Source organism: Saccopteryx bilineata, chromosome 2, assembly GCF_036850765.1.
Source record: "Saccopteryx bilineata isolate mSacBil1 chromosome 2, mSacBil1_pri_phased_curated, whole genome shotgun sequence".
NCBI classification, from domain to species: domain Eukaryota; kingdom Metazoa; phylum Chordata; class Mammalia; order Chiroptera; family Emballonuridae; genus Saccopteryx; species Saccopteryx bilineata.
The window spans coordinates 376,604,159-376,622,952 of record NC_089491.1 but is presented as its reverse complement, the minus strand read 5'-3'; the positions used below and the strand labels follow the sequence as shown (position 1 = coordinate 376,622,952).

At 51.9% G+C, this 18,794-nt stretch overlaps 1 protein-coding gene and 1 long non-coding RNA gene across 2 annotated transcripts in view; one reads left to right on the top strand and one right to left on the bottom strand.

Annotated features, from left to right (window-relative positions):
- The window catches only part of LOC136327061 (uncharacterized), a 36,476-nt gene extending 33,396 nt beyond the window's left edge, over nucleotides 1–3,080 (top strand). Inside the window, exon 3 of the long non-coding RNA XR_010729552.1 lies at nucleotides 1,106–3,080. This is a non-coding gene — a long non-coding RNA (uncharacterized lncRNA). The remainder of the gene's footprint in view (nucleotides 1–1,105) is intronic.
- SP2 (Sp2 transcription factor) overlaps nucleotides 1–4,957 on the bottom strand; it is a 28,142-nt gene extending 23,185 nt beyond the window's left edge. The window contains exon 1 of the mRNA XM_066263826.1: nucleotides 4,069–4,957. Within this exon, the coding sequence (XP_066119923.1) occupies nucleotides 4,069–4,075 (7 nt within the window). The 5' untranslated portion in view covers nucleotides 4,076–4,957. The remainder of the gene's footprint in view (nucleotides 1–4,068) is intronic.
- Nucleotides 4,958–18,794: the final 13,837 nt, after the last annotated feature.

The following is an 18,794-nucleotide window of genomic DNA, read 5'->3' as shown; positions in this document are numbered from 1 at the left end:
GCCTCAGGATTCTGTCTTGGAGAACAGGAGGAAAAAAAGAAACCAAAATATACTTTTTGTCCCCCCTAAAGAATATCATTATGTAAAAATGCATGCTTTCTCTGTTTTGGCACATTTATGTGTGAGTCAAGCCCTGGACTAGGATCGGCTTCTGAAATGAGTGGTGACTTCATTTCCCCTGGGAAGAGAGGGCTGGCTTACCAACTACTTTTTTGAAGGCTGGGAAGTGTTTTGGTCCATTTTTAGGTTAATCTGAGACTCCCAATTAGACACTGACCAGGAGCAGAAATATTCCACTTCCAGTCACAGGGCCCTGCCTGCTGTCTCTTATTCCCTATTCATACCCTCTAGAGAGGCTGCTTTGTGATTCCACCAAGTCCCATAGGAGACGTAACAAATACCCCAAAGAGGAAGCTCTAGAAAGAGGACATTTGGAAATGTGCAGGCCAGTGCATACTGGTTCCTGAGCCATTTTCACCCCGTGGCTGAGACAAAAAAGGCCACCTAACAGCCTACGGACAAACTGGCACCACAGAGCCCTTAGCATCAAAAACAATACTCACCCAGGCTAAACCCCTGCATTGCAATGTTCTGGGGCCTCTGATGTTCAAACAAAGTGTAGCTAAGGAACGAGATGTCCAAAGGAAGGATTCGAACAGCTGGGACTGTAAGCATGCTCTTCCTGTGACATCTCAACACTACTCAGAGCGACTCATGGGGGTAAACTGAGAAACATCTAAACCGGGCCCTTAGCCCTTTCATACTCCCTTGCTCCCCAGCAGAGCTCGTCACCCTGTTGTAGCGTTCAGAAGCACACCCCGATGAGAGGTTTAGGAATTTCCTGTGCCACCGGGGCCTCAGAGCATCTGTGCAGAGCGCTTCCTACCCACGCGGTGGAAGCTGCAGCTTCCCCCGGCTGCGGGGGCAGACTCTGAACTTGCTCTGGGCTCAGTTTTCCATTTTGGAATCCTGTCAACTGGAACAAATCCACCAATACAACTGGGGAGCATCTCCTCAAGGGGCAACTCCAGTCCTTCTCCCAGTCAGGCTGACAATGGCCTTGAATGAGTAATGCCCCGTGTTTTTACCTTCTTCTTTCCCCCAGATTCCACAGAAAACCCACCGAAAAGTAAGACCTTTCCACCCAGAGGTTTCCTAAGAGAATGCTGCCGGCCAAAATGAGATCTGCTGCTAACTGAGGAAGAACTCTTAAGAGAGAGAGAGACTTTCCATTGCATTTCAGAAATATAAAGATCTAAGCTCTGGCTCTATGAAGGAAGAAATAAAGAGAAAGCTTTCGCCCCTCCGTCAACAGGTCTAGAAGTCACAGCCACGAGTTGCATATGGATCTAAAACAAAACAAGCAGAAACCAAACAAGCAAAAACATCAACAAATGCATTCCTTAAGGATGTCCATTGCTCAGCCCAGCCTGTACTGGTTTGGTCCAGCATGCAGACCAAGTGTTCCTGGTTTCACACTTGGTGGGAAGAAGTTCACAAATCCAGTTAAGCTCCCCAAAGGGATAATATCATCCAATAAACTAATAAGCAAATATCGGAGTTTCTCCAAATAAATTTTACTCCAAGTCTGCAGTCCGTAAGGCTTCAGATTGGACCTTCTGTAACTGTTTAAACTCTGAAGTGTTTGCACAACTGTATCTCTCCACTTTTTCTCTGCACACTCTTTAAGGCAGTGTTTCTCTGCATCTTTCATTCTGTGGCCTTTGCCCACCTCTGTACCCTTTAATTTTTTTCAGTCTTTGGAAGTGATGCTTCTCATCTGTATGTATACAAAGAACAGAGGAGTGAAGTTAAGTCTTAGAAGGAGAGAGATCATGCTATATTTCCATCATAGAAATGGGGGAAGGTAAGCAAGCTCTAGAAAAGTGCTACAAGCTGAGAATGTCCTCACAGAGCCCTAGTTGGGTAATACTTGCTTAAAGCAAGCTTGAGTTTTATTTCTTACCAATGCCAAAGTATTGTGCAGGCTACAAGGGACCCTGCAACTTCTCCAAATAGCTGCTATTCATCAACAGAACTAGGAAGTTCAAGCCAAGATAGCGAAATGAACTACCCTATCTGCTGTTAGGCCATGAGGCATCTTTACCCAGACATTTTCAAAATCTTCTTAGAGCTTCTTCTCTCCTCTAACAGGCTTCCAGAGGCCCAAACTTGAATAGAATCTGAGAGGCAAAAAAAGCCAGCTAACCTACGTGCTATCAACAGTGATGCCAAATTCTGCCTCCTGGACCTAGTTCTCCTTGCTGGGCAGTCAGGATACAATTATGAACTAACTCTACTTGACTCTCCTTAGCAAACAGACTGTGTCTTTAACAGCCTAGCGCAGGGGGTTCATAATATGTCAGAACAGCTTTTTCTTCTTGTTGTTGTTGCTTTTAAACCAAGAGGTTAAGCCTCTCTACAACCAAGTGGAAAAACCAGAACTGGAAATATTACCAATTGTCCCAAAGAAAATCCATTTCCAACAGATGTTAATGCCTGCTAGAAGCCACTGGGCCACTGACATCATCAGCCCAATTGATAGGTTGTATGACAGATCTGCCTCTTTCATCACACACAGGAATTTAAAACAAAAACAAGTCTTTGCAGTTATATTCATTATTGCAGACAATAGGTTTCTGTGTGTCATTAATCAAAATTAGTCCTATGGTGTGGACTCCCATCATTCCTTTCATAGCCTGTGAGCTGGCCAACACCCTCAATTTTCTAACCCTAAAAGGCTTATATCCAAAATACCCACTCAACATTTGGCCCTCCATTGTGGTACTTAATGCCTTCTGGAGTACAACCTGTGAGTTTTAGACACTACATGCCAGTATACCTTAAAATAATTATCACTCTTCTCTCTGCAATGAAATCGTGTAATGGAGGACCATGGACCAATTCATTGCTTAAAGTAGACCTACTGGCTCCTCCCTCCCCTATTCCAGGAATCAACAAATAAGTGAGCAAGAAGTGACCTAAGAAGAAGAAACAAAGTTCGGGAAATGTGCACTGTGAAAAGCCAGACTGAGTCCCTCCAAGTCAAGTTAATTAAACAAGACAGCATACTGGAATCAAAACCAAGGAGTGCAATGAAAACAGGTTTCTCAGTTGCCCGGAGGAGAGGGGCAGTTCCTTTTCAAGTTAAATAATAAAGCCACCAGGCACATATGCCAAAAAGCATGGGTAAGAGGCTGAGATACATAAGTCTATGAAGGGGATGGAGGTGGGGCGGAAGAAGGGAAGTTTCCACTTTATTTCTTCTGTTCATTCCCTTAGGTTTGTGCCTGGCTTTTGCGATTCAGCAATCCCCTCCAACGGGACAGCAAGTTAACAGGCTAGCTCTGTCAGCAAGTTCTTAAACGTCCCACAGTTCTTGCAGATACTTAACTCGAGGCTCAGGATCCAAGCGAACGAACCCATTAAAAAGTATTGCCTACTCGCAGTTGAAGGCGAGAGGCCAACTGCCTAGGGAGCGCCCTTGAGTCCTGACACCGCCTCTCAACTGGGATACACTGGTATGTCAACCATCTTGGTTTCTACACCCAGCAGTGCCCACATGGTTGGCGCCGTCTGAATTTCAAGCATTCCCTTGCCCCTCTCTGTATCGCTAGTGGGCACCTAGAGACAGAGTGCAGGAGGGTCCACCAAACACAGGGTAAGGGCAAAGGGGCGTCGGCCGCCTTCTCGGAGCAGGCCGTAGTATATCCACGGGTCTGAGGAGCGCTGAGGGGAGGGTCGGCGACCCGGCGGAGGGGGTACTCGCTCGGCCCCAGGTGCCCGCTCCTCTCGCCAGCCCCCGGAAGCGCTGCCCTCCCGCCCAGCGGGCTCCGAGGGGGCGGGGAGTCGAACGCCCCCTTCCGGGTGCCTCCGCCTGGCTGGCCAGCCCCGCTCCTCCTCCGGGCGGGAATCCTCCCTCCCCCGCCCCTCCGGGAGCCGGGCCCCGGCGCCAGGCCCGGCCCCAGGGGGCAACCCTCGGCCCTGGTTCCCCCTCCCTGCGGCCTCTGCCCGTCTTCCCAACCCTTGGGGGACGGGAAGACCCCGCCGGCAGCGGACAGGACCCACCGCTCATTACGACATCTTCCTCCCTGGCCTCCGCCGCCTCCGCCGCCACCGAGAGCCTGACACCGCCCGTCCAGCACCCGCCAATCCCGGAGCCCGCCACCGTCCGAGCGACGGCAGCGTTGACCAGTAAAAATGTTGTGCATTGGGGACCGACAGCACTACTAACCAATCAAAGAGAGTTGTCTAGAGCGACGTTGGTTTGGCCAATAGAGCTGCGAAGTGTAACTGATGGACGGTAGAGCGCACCAACCGGGAACCAAGTGAAGAGTGAACGACATGTTCGCCAGCCAACTGGAGGGACGCAAAGTCCCGCCCATGAGGTGGTTGATAGACAGCAACAGGAAGCTAGATAGGGTGGGACTTAGCTAAAGGCTGCTTTTGTATTGGTCGTGGTTGACCTTCCACCCACCTCTAACCCAGAGAATGAGTGATAGATCTGCCCTAAAGCCAATCAGAAGTCCTTAGGGTGAGACCCTGAAAAACCCTGTAAAGAGCGTGCAAATTACTCTTCAAACCAGTGTCTCAGTGGTGTGGCAGGACACACCTGGTCTTCGTCCACTCAATTACATACCTGGTGAGTGGAAAGCCTTTATTTAGTTCCTTGCCCTTCATTACTTCAGGAGAGGAAAGTGAGCTCCCAGGCAACTTTGTACGAAGAAGCATTGGATACAATGCGGGAATTGGGGCTACGTGACTTCTGACGGGATTATTTTCACCGTCTCAGTTCAGGCCCCTGTAATCCTCACCTGGTTGTCGCAGCGACCCCCTAATGGATGGCCCTCAAACGTACGCATCAGAAACATCTGAAGCTCTCTTAAAAGTGGATACCCGGGTCCGCCTCTCTTAATCCTCCTCTGTACCACTCCTGGAATATGCATTCTAAGCAGCGCCTCGGGTGGACAGTTGATGTGTCTGCCCTACTTCCCTTTTGAAAAAGATGCTGTGAGTAAAGTACTTGGCAGGTGCTACCCGAGTAGGTTTACCTTTCTCTTCCAGGTCTTTTCTGTGGACTTGGGAAGGTTGCCTCGCATTAGTGAGAAGGAAACCACTTTGGCTTCCTACCAGCCTTGCTTCAAAACTTATGCATTCCACTTGGAGAGAGGGAGGATACCAAAACTCTGAGCCGGTGTCCTCATCTGTAAAATGAGGCTAAGCACACTATACTTGAGACCAGTGGCCTTTCTTTCTTTCTCTCTCTTCCTTCCTTCTCTCCCTCCCTCCCTCCCTCCCTCCCTCTTTTTCTTTCTTTCTTTCTTTCTTTCTTTCTTTCTTTCTTTCTTTCTTTCTTTCTTTCTTTCTTTCTTTCTTTCTTTCTTTCTTCCTTCCTTCCTTCCTTCCTTCCTTCCTTTCTTTCTTCTTTCTTTCTTTCTTTCTTTCTTTCTTTCTTTCTTTCTTTCATTTCTATCTTTCTTTTATTCCTTCCTTCTTTCTTTTTTTTTGTTTTGTTTTAAACTGTAACCCTCAGTAAGAAATCAATTCCCATTCTGGCCCAGTATACTTACACTGCTAATGAGAGTGTATAACAAAGTTTCCAAAAACAATATTTATCCTTACTATCTGATATTTTTAATCCTGTCCTACCTTCTTTTCCTCTCCTTTCTTTACTTTCTGCCCTTTCTTTCCTATAAATTTGAAGAACACTGTCATAAAGAGTTGGTGTGATTGAAAATAATATACTGCTTGACCAATGGTGATGCAATCAACATAGCATCAACCTGGGGCACTGAGATCCCAGGTTCAAATCCCAAAATTGCCAGCTTGAGCATGGAATGATCGAAATGACCCCATGGTCACTTGCTTGAAGCCCAAGGTTGCTGGCTTGAGCAAGGGGTCACTGCTTGTGCCCCAGGTCAAGGCACGTGTGAGAAGCAATCAACAAAGAACTGGAAGTGATGCAACTACAAGTTGATGCTTCTCACTCTCTGTCTTCCTATCTGTCTCTCTATCTCTTCTCTAGATAAAATACTGAGCAGAATGCCCAATACACAGTTATTGCTGAATATATGTTAATAGTCTCTTTTAGTCCACTCCTCTCAGCCTTAGCCTTTGAAAAACAAGAATTTAGAAAGATAGTACTCCTCTAGGGTCTTCCATTGGCCCTTTCTGAGTAAAAAGCCCAAACTTAGCTTTTTAGGCAAATAAGTCCTTCACACTCTTTATTTGTGTATATTTTATGCTATATCTCCCACCCCCACCCCCACCCATTTCCTTCCTACAAATCCTCTCCTTTTGCCTCAAGGAACTATTGATATTTCACGGTTCCTAACCAACCACGGCCTCTCTCTACCCTTTCCCCTCCTGAGTCCTTCCTTTCTTTTGGTAAACTGCACGTGCTTCAAGACTGTGCTCAAAGTCTGCACACCGGACTCCCACCCAGCCCTTCTCAGAACAGTTTTTAGTACAAGTGTGAGTAAACTGCACGCTTATTTTCACTCCTGACTCGCTGCTAGGTCTCGAGCAGCTGTGGAAGGACTGAGGGTACACAGAGGACTGGCAGGAAATGTTCGCTGAGTTAAAGAGTGAATATTTGCATACGATTACATCTACATATGGGTTGTATATGTAGACCACACATTCTGTTCCCAGGCCATTTTTCAAGTGAAGATTGCTTCACTCCCAAGCTAAAGACTCCACCCGGGTTCAGTGACTCAGGGTTTTGGGGGGAGGTGGGGTTGACTATCCTGCTGGGCCACTGCCAGACCTCTTGTGGGATGCAAGCTGGGGGCAGCTGTGCCTCTCGCCCAGGAGCCCCGTCATGAAGAGAACAGAAGTGAAAAAAAAAAGTGTGCTCGTGAGTGCGTGGGAAGAAGGTACAAACACAAGAATTTGACAGCAGTTTTGAGTTACTTGAATAGCTCTTTTTGAAAGCAGCAATTTTCGTGTTTTTCTGTCATTTCTGGCCTATCTAGCCCCTCTCATACTCAGGCACAGTTGAAGAAAGGGGCACTTCCTAAGGAGGGGACCCCCTGACACTTTTGTCAGGGCTGTTGAAGTTTTTGAGCCTTATTTACAACCCCCCCCAAACCACCTTACAGCTTCCACAGATTGCTTCCTTCAAGGTGGCCTCGTCCTCAACAGAGAGAGTTTTTAATAAATGCTCAAGTCTGAGTCCCATCCCAGGCCAAGGACATCAGAATCTCTGGGGTGGGGCCCAGAGTGACAGTGTTAAGGTGTTCCTCAGGTGATTCTGGCGGGCAGCCAGATGTTGAAGAACCGCCCCTTAGCCCCAAAGTATCTTCCCACTGGGGGTGCTCAAGTAAACAGATTTTCACTTGGACAGTCTGTACCTTCCGCCTCCACCCACTGCTGCCCCTCCCTCCCTGCATTTCTCCCCTTCCCCACCCTACTTGCCTCAGTCTGCAGAGCCACTGCGGACAGGGGGTTCCTGCCACGTCACAACATCAGCTGGGGACATAGCTCTGCCTCTGTGTGTTTGGGGCAGGTTCTCTGTCAGTGATATTTTCCTTCTTGTTTCCAACTGCTTCAGCCTCTTCCTGCTCTGAACTGTCACTTTCTCCCATTTCTGATTTACAAAGCTAACCAGTCCCCGCCCCTAGAGCCCCGTGTTTGTCTTGTGCACCCTGCACCTTCCCCTCCCAGCAACAGGGGTCCCCAAACTTTTTACACAGATGGCCAGTTCACTGTCCCTCAGACCATTGGAGGGCCGCCACATACAGTGCTCCTCTCACTGACCACCAATGAAAGAGGTGGCCCTTCCGGAAGTGCGGTGGGGGGCCGGATAAATGGCCTCAGGGGGCCGCATGCGGCCTGCGAGCCGTAGTTAGGGGACGCCTGATAGGAGGTACCCAGTAAATGTCCTCACTCTGTCCTTCCAATACCCTTCTCTTCCGGTCCAGCAGCTTCACCTTCATTCCACTCCCCCTTCCCTGTCTGCCTTTTAAGCCCCCCCCCTTCCCCCATGCTTTTCCTAACATTCCTATCCTCCTCTTTTGAGCGTGGCTGCGCCCATCTGATTAGTGCCAGAGAGTGAGTGTCTATCCCTAAGGGTGCTCGGGGCACCGAGGGAGGGATGGATGGATGCAGAACCACCGTCTGTGCGCTGAGGAAGCTCCAGCCTCCTCGGAGGCCGCCTGTGAAAGGAACCACGTGTTCCGGCTGGTGCTGCATGTCCAGAAACTGGAAAAATATCCATGTCCCAGCTCTTGACTGTCTGTTGCTCCTCACTCATAGCTGTGACCCCTACTTGACTGTTTATTTTTGAAGAATTACAGCCAACTCAGCCTTCTAAAGGCTGTTCATTCTGCCTTAAGGATTTTCCCAGTAGCCTCTGCTTCTCCCATTCCCCTCCTCTTGTTTTCTACATCCTCTTCTCTTTCCATCTCCAGAGAAATCAAAGTTTCAGACTTTCCAAACCGTCTGGACACTTACACGCCTAGAGGAAGATTTGATGAGGCCAACACCTACTTTAAATAAGTCGTTATTTTTTTCCCTCCCAGGTCCAGCTAGGATTTCAATGATCCGGGTGTCCTCGGTCACACTCACAGCGGTTGTAAAATACATCTCCCTGGTATGCTCTGGCAGTCCCCCCACTCAGCACCCAAGGGGAATGCACACAGGCACCCCTCTTTCCCCTCTGCTCTTCCTGACCCGGGCCCTGACTCCAACTCTCTCTGCCGCCTGGTGCCCTTGCCCAGACCCATGGCTGTCCACCAACTGCCATGGAATCTTCCAGCAAAGACATTCCACTCATCCTTCCTCACAAGGCTCTTTCTTCCCTGCTGCTTCCTGCCCCAGTCTCCTTGGGGTGAGATGTTTGGAGGGAAGGAAGAGTGGGCAGCTCTCTGACCCCCAAGGGAAAAGGAACCCTTTAGGGATGGAAGGCCCCTTTAGCCTTTGTATGTCACCACCAGGGGGCGCCCAAGACATTTCCAAAAGGAAATACTGAATTTTTCCCCCCCAAGTATAATTGAAATATAACATTAGTTTCAAATATACAGCATAAGGATTTGATAGTTATATATATTGTGAAATTATATCACCACAGCAGGTCTAGTTACCATGTCACCATACAAAGTTCCTTTTGTCCCCCCTGTAATGAGAACCTTTGAGGTGCATTCTCTCAGCAGCCCTCAAATACCCAATAATATTATACATAAGGCTTTTAACCTCACAGGAAAGAAAGGCAGGCATGGGTATTTCACTTAGCAAGCATGCATTGAGTGCCTGTTTGCCACACCCACTCTCCGTTTTCACCTGGTCTAATCTGTACAAAGACTCTTCGAAAAGAGCCGTTTAGCCTTACCTGTGGTGGCGCAGGGGATAAAGCATTGACCTGGAAATGCTGAGGTTGCTGGTTCGAAACCCTGGGCTTGCCTGGTCAAGGCACATATGGGAGTTGATGCTTTCTGCTCCTCCCCACTTTCTCTCTCTCTTTCTCCTCTCTAAAATGACAATAAAATCTTTTTTTAAAATTGTAGACAGTATATGTACAGGTCCTGTTTTATTTTAAAAACATTTTATTAAAAAAAAAAAGCTGCCTCTTCAAAGAACTATTTCCCCTGCAACCTCTCCCGGACTCAGCCCCTCTCCCCCTCCTGACCCTGCCTACCACACCTCCATATCTGCTTCTCTGACTGCGGGCACAGCAGACTGGGAACATCCCTGGAGACCAAGGGAGGTTGTGAATTCCACGGGCTGGGACTGTCTCCCTCTCTCTTCTGTGCCCCCGACCCCGACCCCCTTCTGTCTAGGCCCCATTTCTGTTGCCTCATTAGGTTACTGAGGCCCCCCCAGACACGCCGGTGTGGACAGTGTGGGGTCAGTGTGGCCAGGGCTGGGCTGCTGGGCTAAGGAGCCTAACTTCTTCACCTGGAAGTGCCATCCAGCTGGCAGACTCAGGAAGTAGGTGACGGTGATGATAACAATAACAATAATAATATTAATAATAACATTGGGGCCCACAAAACGGCTGTGAAATACCCTCTAATGATCCCTTATATTTATAGATTGTCTCTTCCTAGACACTTCAGAGCCATTGCCCAATTAACCCTCCCAGCTTCCCTAGGAGGGACAATTAACCCCATATTTTATGGCCGGGGGAAACCAAAGCCCTGAGAAGGCGGTGGAGTTGGCTAAGGTCACAGTGCGTTAAGTGACAGCAGGGTTTGTATAGTAGCTCCCTCTTCTTCCTTTCTTCTCTATCCGGACCCCCCTAGGCCTGTGTGCCCTGTACACACACGTGCGTGCACATGCACACACTCACTGTCCATCCTAAATCTGCCTTGCCAGGGACCTCAGCATCTGGGAGAAGCTGGAACGGGGGTCAAGGACGGTTGTCTGGGTAATAAGGAGGGACTCCCAGTTATCACTGCAGAGGCCTTCCCAGGGCCAGCTGGGGCCCTGGGGAAATCGTGTTCTGTTGATAGGCCTCATGTCCAGCAGCATGCCAGTCAAAACCAAGCCTCTCCTGACTTAAGGACCCATGAGGAAAGAAATGTGGGGTGTCTGCTTCCCCACACATACTCTATGTCCCCCACTGGTCGTGCCAGGCAGATGTTCAGCCTGGAAACCAGTGTAAATGAAGAATCCCAGTAACCCCTTCAGGCTACGGTGTTGGGGATGGCAACACAGCTCCTAGCAGGAGGGGTGGGGCAGCCTAGAGCGGAAGGGGGGCCTTCCCCAGCAAAAATGGTAATTACTTGGCCTACACAAGAACACACTGAGGACAGGAGCAAGGGGAGGAGGAGAGGGTGCCAGGCTGTGACTCAGTCTCAGCTTCCAGTCTGCACCAGGAAAGCACAACAGAAACTGGGAGCAGCTTTTTTTCTAGCCTGAACTCAAATTGGAAAAGGGGAATGTGCTTTTGTTTATACAGGAGGGAGCATGGTTATCTAATCTAGAAGCTTCCTGCTTGTACAAGGTAATGCCCTGGAGCAGGTGACAGCCCAGGGCGGAGAGGTGCCAGTGGAATGATAGTGGCTAATATGGACTCCTATTTCAATTGGCTTATGCTGGGGTTGGGAGAGTTACACGTGGGTGAGTTCCTGTTGGGAGAGAACAGCAGGGGAAGCCAATGTGAAGGCAGCCTAGGCTGGATTCTTTTAAATTAAATTTTAGGGAGCGAGGATTCAGGAACATAGATCTATTCCTGTATGTGCCCTGACTGGGGAGCAAACTGGCAACCTTTGCATATTGGGATGATGCTCTGACCAAGTGAGCTACCCAGCCAGTGCAAGTTGATGGTCATTCTTTTTTGTGTGTGTGACAGAGTCAGAGAAACAGATAGGGACAGACAGACAGGAAGGGAGAGAGATGAGAAGCATCAATTCTTCGTTGCAGCACCTTAGTTGTTCATTGATTGCTTTCTCATATGTGCCTTGATCAGGGGGCTACAGCAGACTGAGTGATCCCTTGCTCAAGCCAGCTCCTTGGGCTCAAGCTGGCAAGCCTTGCTCAAGCCAGATGAGTTGGCGCTCAAGCTGGCAACCTCAGGACTTCAAACCTGGGTCCTCCGCGTCCCAGTCCAACACTCTATCCACTGCACCACCGCCTGGTCAGGCTGCTGATCATTCTTTTTTTTTTTTTTTTTTTTTTTTAAGATTTTATTTATTCATTGTAGAGAAGTGGGGAGAAAGAGAGAGAGAGAGAGAGAAGAAGGGAGGAGCAGGAAGCATCAACTCCCATATGTGCCTTGACCGGGCAAGCCAAGGGTTTCGAACCAGCGACCTCAGCGTTCTAGGTCGACGCTTGATCCACTGTGCCACCACAGGTCAGGCTGCTGATCATTCTTGACTGGCTCCCACCTGCCAGCTCCACTGCTGACTCTCCTCGCGCCTCTGACCCCCTGACCTCTGCAGCCAGGGCCTGGGACGGAAGGTCCCACCCCCAGCTCCAGGTTCCCCGGGCAGAAACTCCCAGGCTCCACATTGCTGAGATTTTACTAGGGCTCCCAGCTGGGTCCCACCTTTGATCTGGCTTCAAAAAATAAAAAGCAGTACCGGGAGAGTAATTTTCCCCCGACCTGCTGGGGAGGAAGGCAGGCTCTAGGCAGGTCCTGACCAGCCCGGCCCACTCCTCCTTGAGCCTGTAGTCTGAGCTGGTGGCAGCAAGGTTGGGGGCCAAGGGAGCAATGCCATCGCTCCTCTCTGCTCCTCCTCTCCCAGCTAGAGCACTGACCTCGGGTTAGTCGTCCATCCCCACCTGCCTGCCAAGCAGCAGGAGAAAGGATGAAGGACAGGACAGCTGCTCCCCTCACCCCCTTTCCCACTACCTGGCTCTCCACCCCAGCCTCTCGCCTGCTGGGCTGGATTAGAGCAGAGCCCTGCCCAGGAGGGCAGTGTCCCTGACCTCTCCCTACTCTGCCCCTGGCCCGCTCCTGGGAAGTGCTGACTGACCGCTCGGGGTGGGGCCTGGTAATGGGCAAGTCTGTGCCCACCTGGCTGGGCACCCGAGACATGACTCAGTGGGCTGTCTCAGTGCCAGCTCTGGTCTTGGACGGCTGGACTGAAGGGGTGGGGAGGGGAAGGCCAGGCTGGAGAGCGGGTAGGTCAGCCTTTTCCGGTGCCTCCTCTCCGTTTCTCTCCCTCCAGTGTTGTTACAAGGCCCAGGCCCAGGACTTCCATCTTCCTGGGCAGAAGCCCTGCCCCCCTCCCAGTTCAAAGGCTCTGGCTCCTCACCTGTCCCAGATGCTTACCGGCCCTTTTAAGTGGTTAGCAGCGCACCCCTCCCCCACCCAGCTGAGGATCAGGGATTCTCCAGGCAGGTGCAGGGAACCTGGGGGCTGAGGTGATGGGGTGCAGAGTCCAGAGTCCAGGAGGAAGCAGAAACACACCCTTAAACCAAACCAGCTGAGCCGCCCCCAGTGGTATCAAGCCCTAGGTACAAGGTCACTGACCCAATAGATAATCCTTCCAGGGGGAGAAAGTGCCAGGGGTCCAGCCCAAGGGAAAACTGGTGGCTGCGGCTCGGCTCGGTGAGCAAGAACAGAGGACGGAAGGACGAGGGGTTGGTGCTGGGCACCTTACGCTCCTGAGATGCCCGGCTCAGCCTCTTGGCCCCTGGCTAGAGGGAGAGATGTCCGCCAAGCACAGGGCTTTCTGTGTGTCCCTGCGTCCTCATTGTGCCGTCTCTGTCTCCTTCAGGTCGGTCTCCGCCCACACAGACACTCTGAAAGCCCTCCCTCAGTATTGGGACTCTCCGGAATTGGCCAGGACCCACCCGGTCCTGCTCCCTCTTCCCGGCGGCGGCTGCTGCCCTGTCCTTGTCTGAGAAAAGGTCCTTGTCTGAGAAAAGGGACGGACGAGGCAGCACAGCCCCACTGTGTCAGGAAGGCCCCTTCTGGAAGCTCCCCCTCCGGCCCCAGGCACCTCTCCCTGACCCGGGGGCAGAGAAGAAAGTCCAGGGTGGGGGAGGAAGTTGGGAGTCACCTAGGCTCCAGGTGGGGCGGGGTCCCCATCGCGATAACCATCTTTCTGGCAGCTCCAACCTGTTCTAGTGGTAATTTTATTTTCCTGGAGGAGAAAGGTGAAGGCCTCGGTGGGGAGTTATTCGGGCTCTGAAGTGTCCTGGTAGCTCCCCGGGCCCCCTCCAGGCCTTGTGCAAGAGCAGTAAATCCCTGCCACCCACAGGCCCGGGGCGCCTGCTGCCCAGACTTTCATGTTGGGAGGTTTTATGCGTTTGCTGCTCAGTCGGGCTCCACAGCTCCTGCCCGGGGCCTCTCCCCAGCCTGTAAAAATCCAGTCCCATAAATCTCGGCTGCCCCCCTAAGGGCCAAGCAGCGTTCCTCCCACTCCACCCCCCACTCACAAGCATCCCCCCGTACACAAGAGATAGCCAACAAGCAGAGCAGTGGCAGAAAAGAGGCCAGAGGATTTCTGAGGGGGACAGCAGTGGGTGGGGGCTCTCTGGGGCCTCCCTCTGCCCTGCTCCTCTGGCCTCAGCGTTTGCCTGGTGGGTTTGGACCCTGTAGCTGGAGGGTCTGCTGGGGTCACTTCAGTGCTGGATGGGACTTCTGGTCCGGGGGTTCTCTGGCTGGGAGGCCGTTGGCCTTCACTGCCTGCTAGCATCCACCTGAGCTTCCTGAGACAGGTGGCTATCTGTCTGCCAAGCCCCCAGGTGCAGTCAGAAGTGGCAGGCAGCCCAGTGACGGTGCCGCTTTCCCGGATCAAAATGGGGAGCGAGGGGAATGGGAAAGGGGAGCGTGGCGGCTGAGACCTGGCAGGGTCACGGGGACTTGTAGGGTTCAGTGGATTCGGCAGTAAAACGCGGTTCTCAGCTTCTCAGTTTGATAGGGGTGACTGGACTCAACCCGCATGGGGACAGAGCGAGGGGCCCAGGTTGCAGGCCCTGGGGTGAGACTCAGGCTGCGCCAGGAAGGGAGGGACGGGCTCCTGCCTGGGAACACGTGGCTGGGAAAGGGGGGCTGCAGGACAGGCTCAGGAAGGAGGAGAGGGTGAGAGCTCAGAGGGACAGGGCGTCTCCGCGGAGGGAACAGTCTGTTCGGAGGTTTCTGGGGGTGAAGAGGCGACCTGGGCGGAGGCCATGAGCAGGTCTACCGGGATGATGAGGAGCCGGAACCTGGCTCTGCCCTTCCTGGCGTCGGAGGTGGAACCGGAAGTGGGGAGAAACAAGGTAGGCTGTGGGGGGAGGGGGCTCCACGTGGAGTCGGAGGCAGCCTCGGAGTTCAGAGATCTTTTCACTTCGGGGTCGTAGGGATCCCCCGACTTTCAGCAATCTTGCTTCCGGAGGCGAGTCTATTGGGAAACGCACATTCTTGACTGTTCTCAGCTATGGAAGTCATCTCACCCTCTCCTGCCCCATCCCACCATGTCCAGGCTCAGCCTGACTCACATCCCATCTCCCCATTGTCACTGCCAAGATAGTGCTAGCGACCCCATTTACTGAGCACTTACTACATGCGAGGCATTGCTCTGAGCACTTGGCATGTACTTAGCCCCACGTTATAGTCGAGAAGCTGTGGCACAGCGAGCTTAAGGCACTTGCCCAGGATCATCCAGCTGAATAATGGCACAGTCGGGATTCGAACCCAGGCAGTCTGGCTCTAGAGCCCGTGTTCTCCGCCTCTGCCCTCTACTGAAGAAGGAAGGGGCGCTATCACCAAGGCCAAGGGCATTCTCTGTACCTCCTCTGGACTCCCACAGAGGCCAGCGGGGATACTAGCCTCTTTCCTCAGGAAGGACCAGTGTGGCCTACTGCTCTGGTCCTCTCAGTCCCCTTAGCTTCTTGGGGAATGCCCGCCTCTGAAAAGCATCAGGGACTAGCTGCTGGCTCCCCCTGGGTGCCCGGCTTCCGCTAGCGCCCAGCAACCGTCAACCATGGGGAAACTGGGCAAGAGCAAAAGTGAAACTGACTCAGCTGGTTTCCCGCCCCCACGGAGGGAAGCAGGGAGCAGCCTCGGCTGGACAACAACCAATTAGGCACTTTTTATTGCCCACACCGTCATAATCCTCAGAACTTGGCCAGGATGAAGAGGAAATGCGATAGGATGGAACTGCAAGATGCCTTCAGAGTCCGTCCCAGTCATCCCCTTGCTTCCAGGTGGGAGAGCCTGGATGGGGACTCTCCATTGGGAGAACTTTCCTCCGAGTGCTTTGCAGCCCAGCGCTCAGTAGGTCTTTGTGTCTCCCAAGAGTCCTTTAATATCAGAAGGGGGCCTGACCAGGCAGTGGCACAGTGGATAGAGCGTCAGACTGGGATGCGGAAGGACTCAGGTTCGGGACCCCGAGGTCACCAGTTTGAGCGCGGGCTCATCTGGTTTGAGCAAAGCTCACCAGCGTGAACCCAAGGTCACTGGCTCGAGCAAGGAGTTACTCGGTCTGCTGAAGGCCCGTGGTCAAGGCACATATGAGAAAGCAACCAATGAACAACTAAGGCGTCCCAACGAAAAACTGATGATTGATGCTTCTCATCTCTCTCCATTCCTGTCTGTCCATATATATATATCTCAGAAAGGGGTTTTCTGGAGTCCTATGCTCCAGCAACTGAGGGAAGAGGAGGAATCCCACCCTGTTTGTTCCCAGGGCGGGGTCAGCAGGGAGCACGACACCACACAGTAGGGGAAGCCTCTGGTTGGTGCCTCCCAGGCTGTTGGCTCAGGGGTCAGGGAATTACAGGTTTTTTAACACATCTGACTTCCCTCTCAGACCAGTAGCTCCCTGAGGACAGGGATTTGTCTCCTCTATTCGATCAAATACTCCTCAAGAAGGTGTCTTCCCAAGAGAGGGTCATACTTCATTTGTCCCCTACCCCTTCACTCAATTGCCTAGGCCAGAGCTTTGTCCCAGTGGGTCACTCCTGCTTCCATAGAACAGTGAGTGGTTCTGACTTTGACCCAATGGGGGCTGGTTAGGAAGTGCCACCATAGCCTTTCAGAGCCTCCATTTCTTTCTTTTTTTTTTTTTCTTTTTTTTTTTTTTTTTGACAGAGACAGAGAGAGAGTCAGAGAGAGGGATAGATAGGGCCAGACAGACAGGAAGGAAGACAGATGAGAAGCATCAATTCTTCATTGTGGCACCTTAGTTATTCATTGACTGCTTTCTCATATGTGCCTTGACCAGGGGGCTACAGCAGACCAGTGACCCCTTGCTCAAGCCAGTGACCTTTGGCTCAAGCTGGTGAGCCTTGCTCAAACCAGATGAGCCCACGCTCAAGCTGGCAATCTCGGGGTTTCAAACCTGGGTCCTCTGAGTCCCCGTCCGACGTTCTATCCACTGCGCCACCGCCTGGTCAGGCATACCCTCCATTTCTTCATCTGTAAAATGGGGTAATAGTAAAACCTACCTCAGGCATTGTTGTGAAGATTAAAGCCTGGTCCACAGTAAGGGCTCAGTAATAGAGCTCTTCCCCACCCCCTCATTGATTTGAGAGACAGAGAGAGGAAGAGAAGGGACAAAAAGAGAGAGGGGGAAAGGGGCAGAGAGAGAAGCATCACCTGGCCATGCTACTTGATTGTTCCATTTAGCTGTGTACTCACCGATTGCTTCTCTTACATGCTGTGGCCAGGGATCGAACCCACAACTTTGGTGTGCGGATGATGCTTTATCCACTGAACTACCCAGCCAGGGCCAAATGAGAGCTCTTATTAGCTTTTTAGAAATCTGGCAAAAGGGAAGAGATTCTTTCCCTGGGCAGCAACTTTCTGCCTATCAGAAAATAGGATGGGACTCCAGCAGCCCAGAAACCGAGGGGTAACCCTCAGAATGGGAGCAGCAGAAGCTAGCCGGCCTGGTGGCTCTGTGCGGGTCTCAGCCAGAGACCTCGCCCCAGGAGGGAGCAAGGAGCGCTGTGATCAGCACGAGCAACCTCAGGAACCCAGAGCAGGGAGCATAGCGATGAAGACTGATATCTAGTTAAAACCCAACTGTCACGGCAGAGTGAAGAGAGAAGGGGCCGTGCGTTTCATTGCTTCAGGAGACAGGAGGCATGTCGTGGCTTCTTTGCCAGGATGGTAGTGGTCTCAAACCCAACAGAGATGCTTAAAGTATGGTGGAAATTTGGGCAAGGGCAGTTAATGGGCACAATGACCTCTTCCCAATCATGGATTCCAAAATCTTCTGAAAGAGGGCAGAGGATGGAGGTGAAACCACACCCAAGCTGAACACACATCCACCTTCTCTGTCATGGGTAGAAGCACGCCTGTGAGTTCAGAGTGGGCCACAAGCGGCGTCACATACCCATACTGCCTCGCCTCGTGGGGACGGGAGCCTTGGGCATGGCAGCAGTACTGAGGAAGAGGAGGCACTGCCTATCCAGCCAGTTCTGCCCTGGGTAAGGACCCTGGGTGGAGCTGAACACATTGACACTTGGCAGGGAGCCAGAGCCTTAGGCAGGCGGGGCAGCAAGTGGGAGGAGCAGGGAGCACCAGGACATTGCAAAAGAGATAGGACAGACCGGCTGCCCTCTGTTCTGAGCCTCCGAGGCAGAAGCCGGCTGGAATGGGGAAGTGGAGTGGGAGGAGGGGTTCTGGGGCTCTTGGGAAAACTTTGAAAGACATACTCACTCTTTTTTTTTTTTTTTTTTTTTTTTTTTTGTCTTTTTGGTTTCAACTTAGAAGTTGCCTCCGCTGAGAAGCCTCTCCCTACGCTCCCAAGGCTCACTGCCTGGGCTTACCTTTGCAGTGATTTGTTTACAGGAGTGGAGAAACGAATGTGCCTCCTCTGCTCTCCCCTTCACCACCCACCCTGCTGTGGGCTACCCCCACTGGCGCTCAGGTTCCTGTGCCCAGGCTTCGAGCGGGTCCGGAAGGAGACGCGTTCAGGGAGCCGTCGGTCAGATAGGGGAGACATGGTTCTTGACCACAAAGATTTCGCAGCCTGATGGGGAAGATAGAAGGCATTCCTAATCCTTCATCAGAGTCTAGGAACAAGGACGGATAGCAAATGAATGGAATTCCTGAGGTGGCGCTAGAAGAACGGGAAGAGCATCTGGGGGGGGGGGGCTGAGTGCAGTGTTGGGAAAAAGCTTCCCAGAGAAGAATGTGACATAGAGTTAGGGGTGGAGGCCAGAGAATGCCATTTATCCTTAAGCTATGCCCATCTGTCCAAAGAAGAAACTTCCCAAGACTGTGGTAAATCTGAGCCATGATTCCAAATCCCCCCTTTTGCCCAGGTAGGGGGGCAGGTGCTGGGGGAGAAGGAAAGGACAGGCAGTGAAGGGATGAGGGGGAGGGGGAGGGGAATGCAAAGGTAAGCCCACGTGTCATTTTGGTGAAGCCCCTCCCTGGGCCGTGGATGACCCAAAGTCACTTA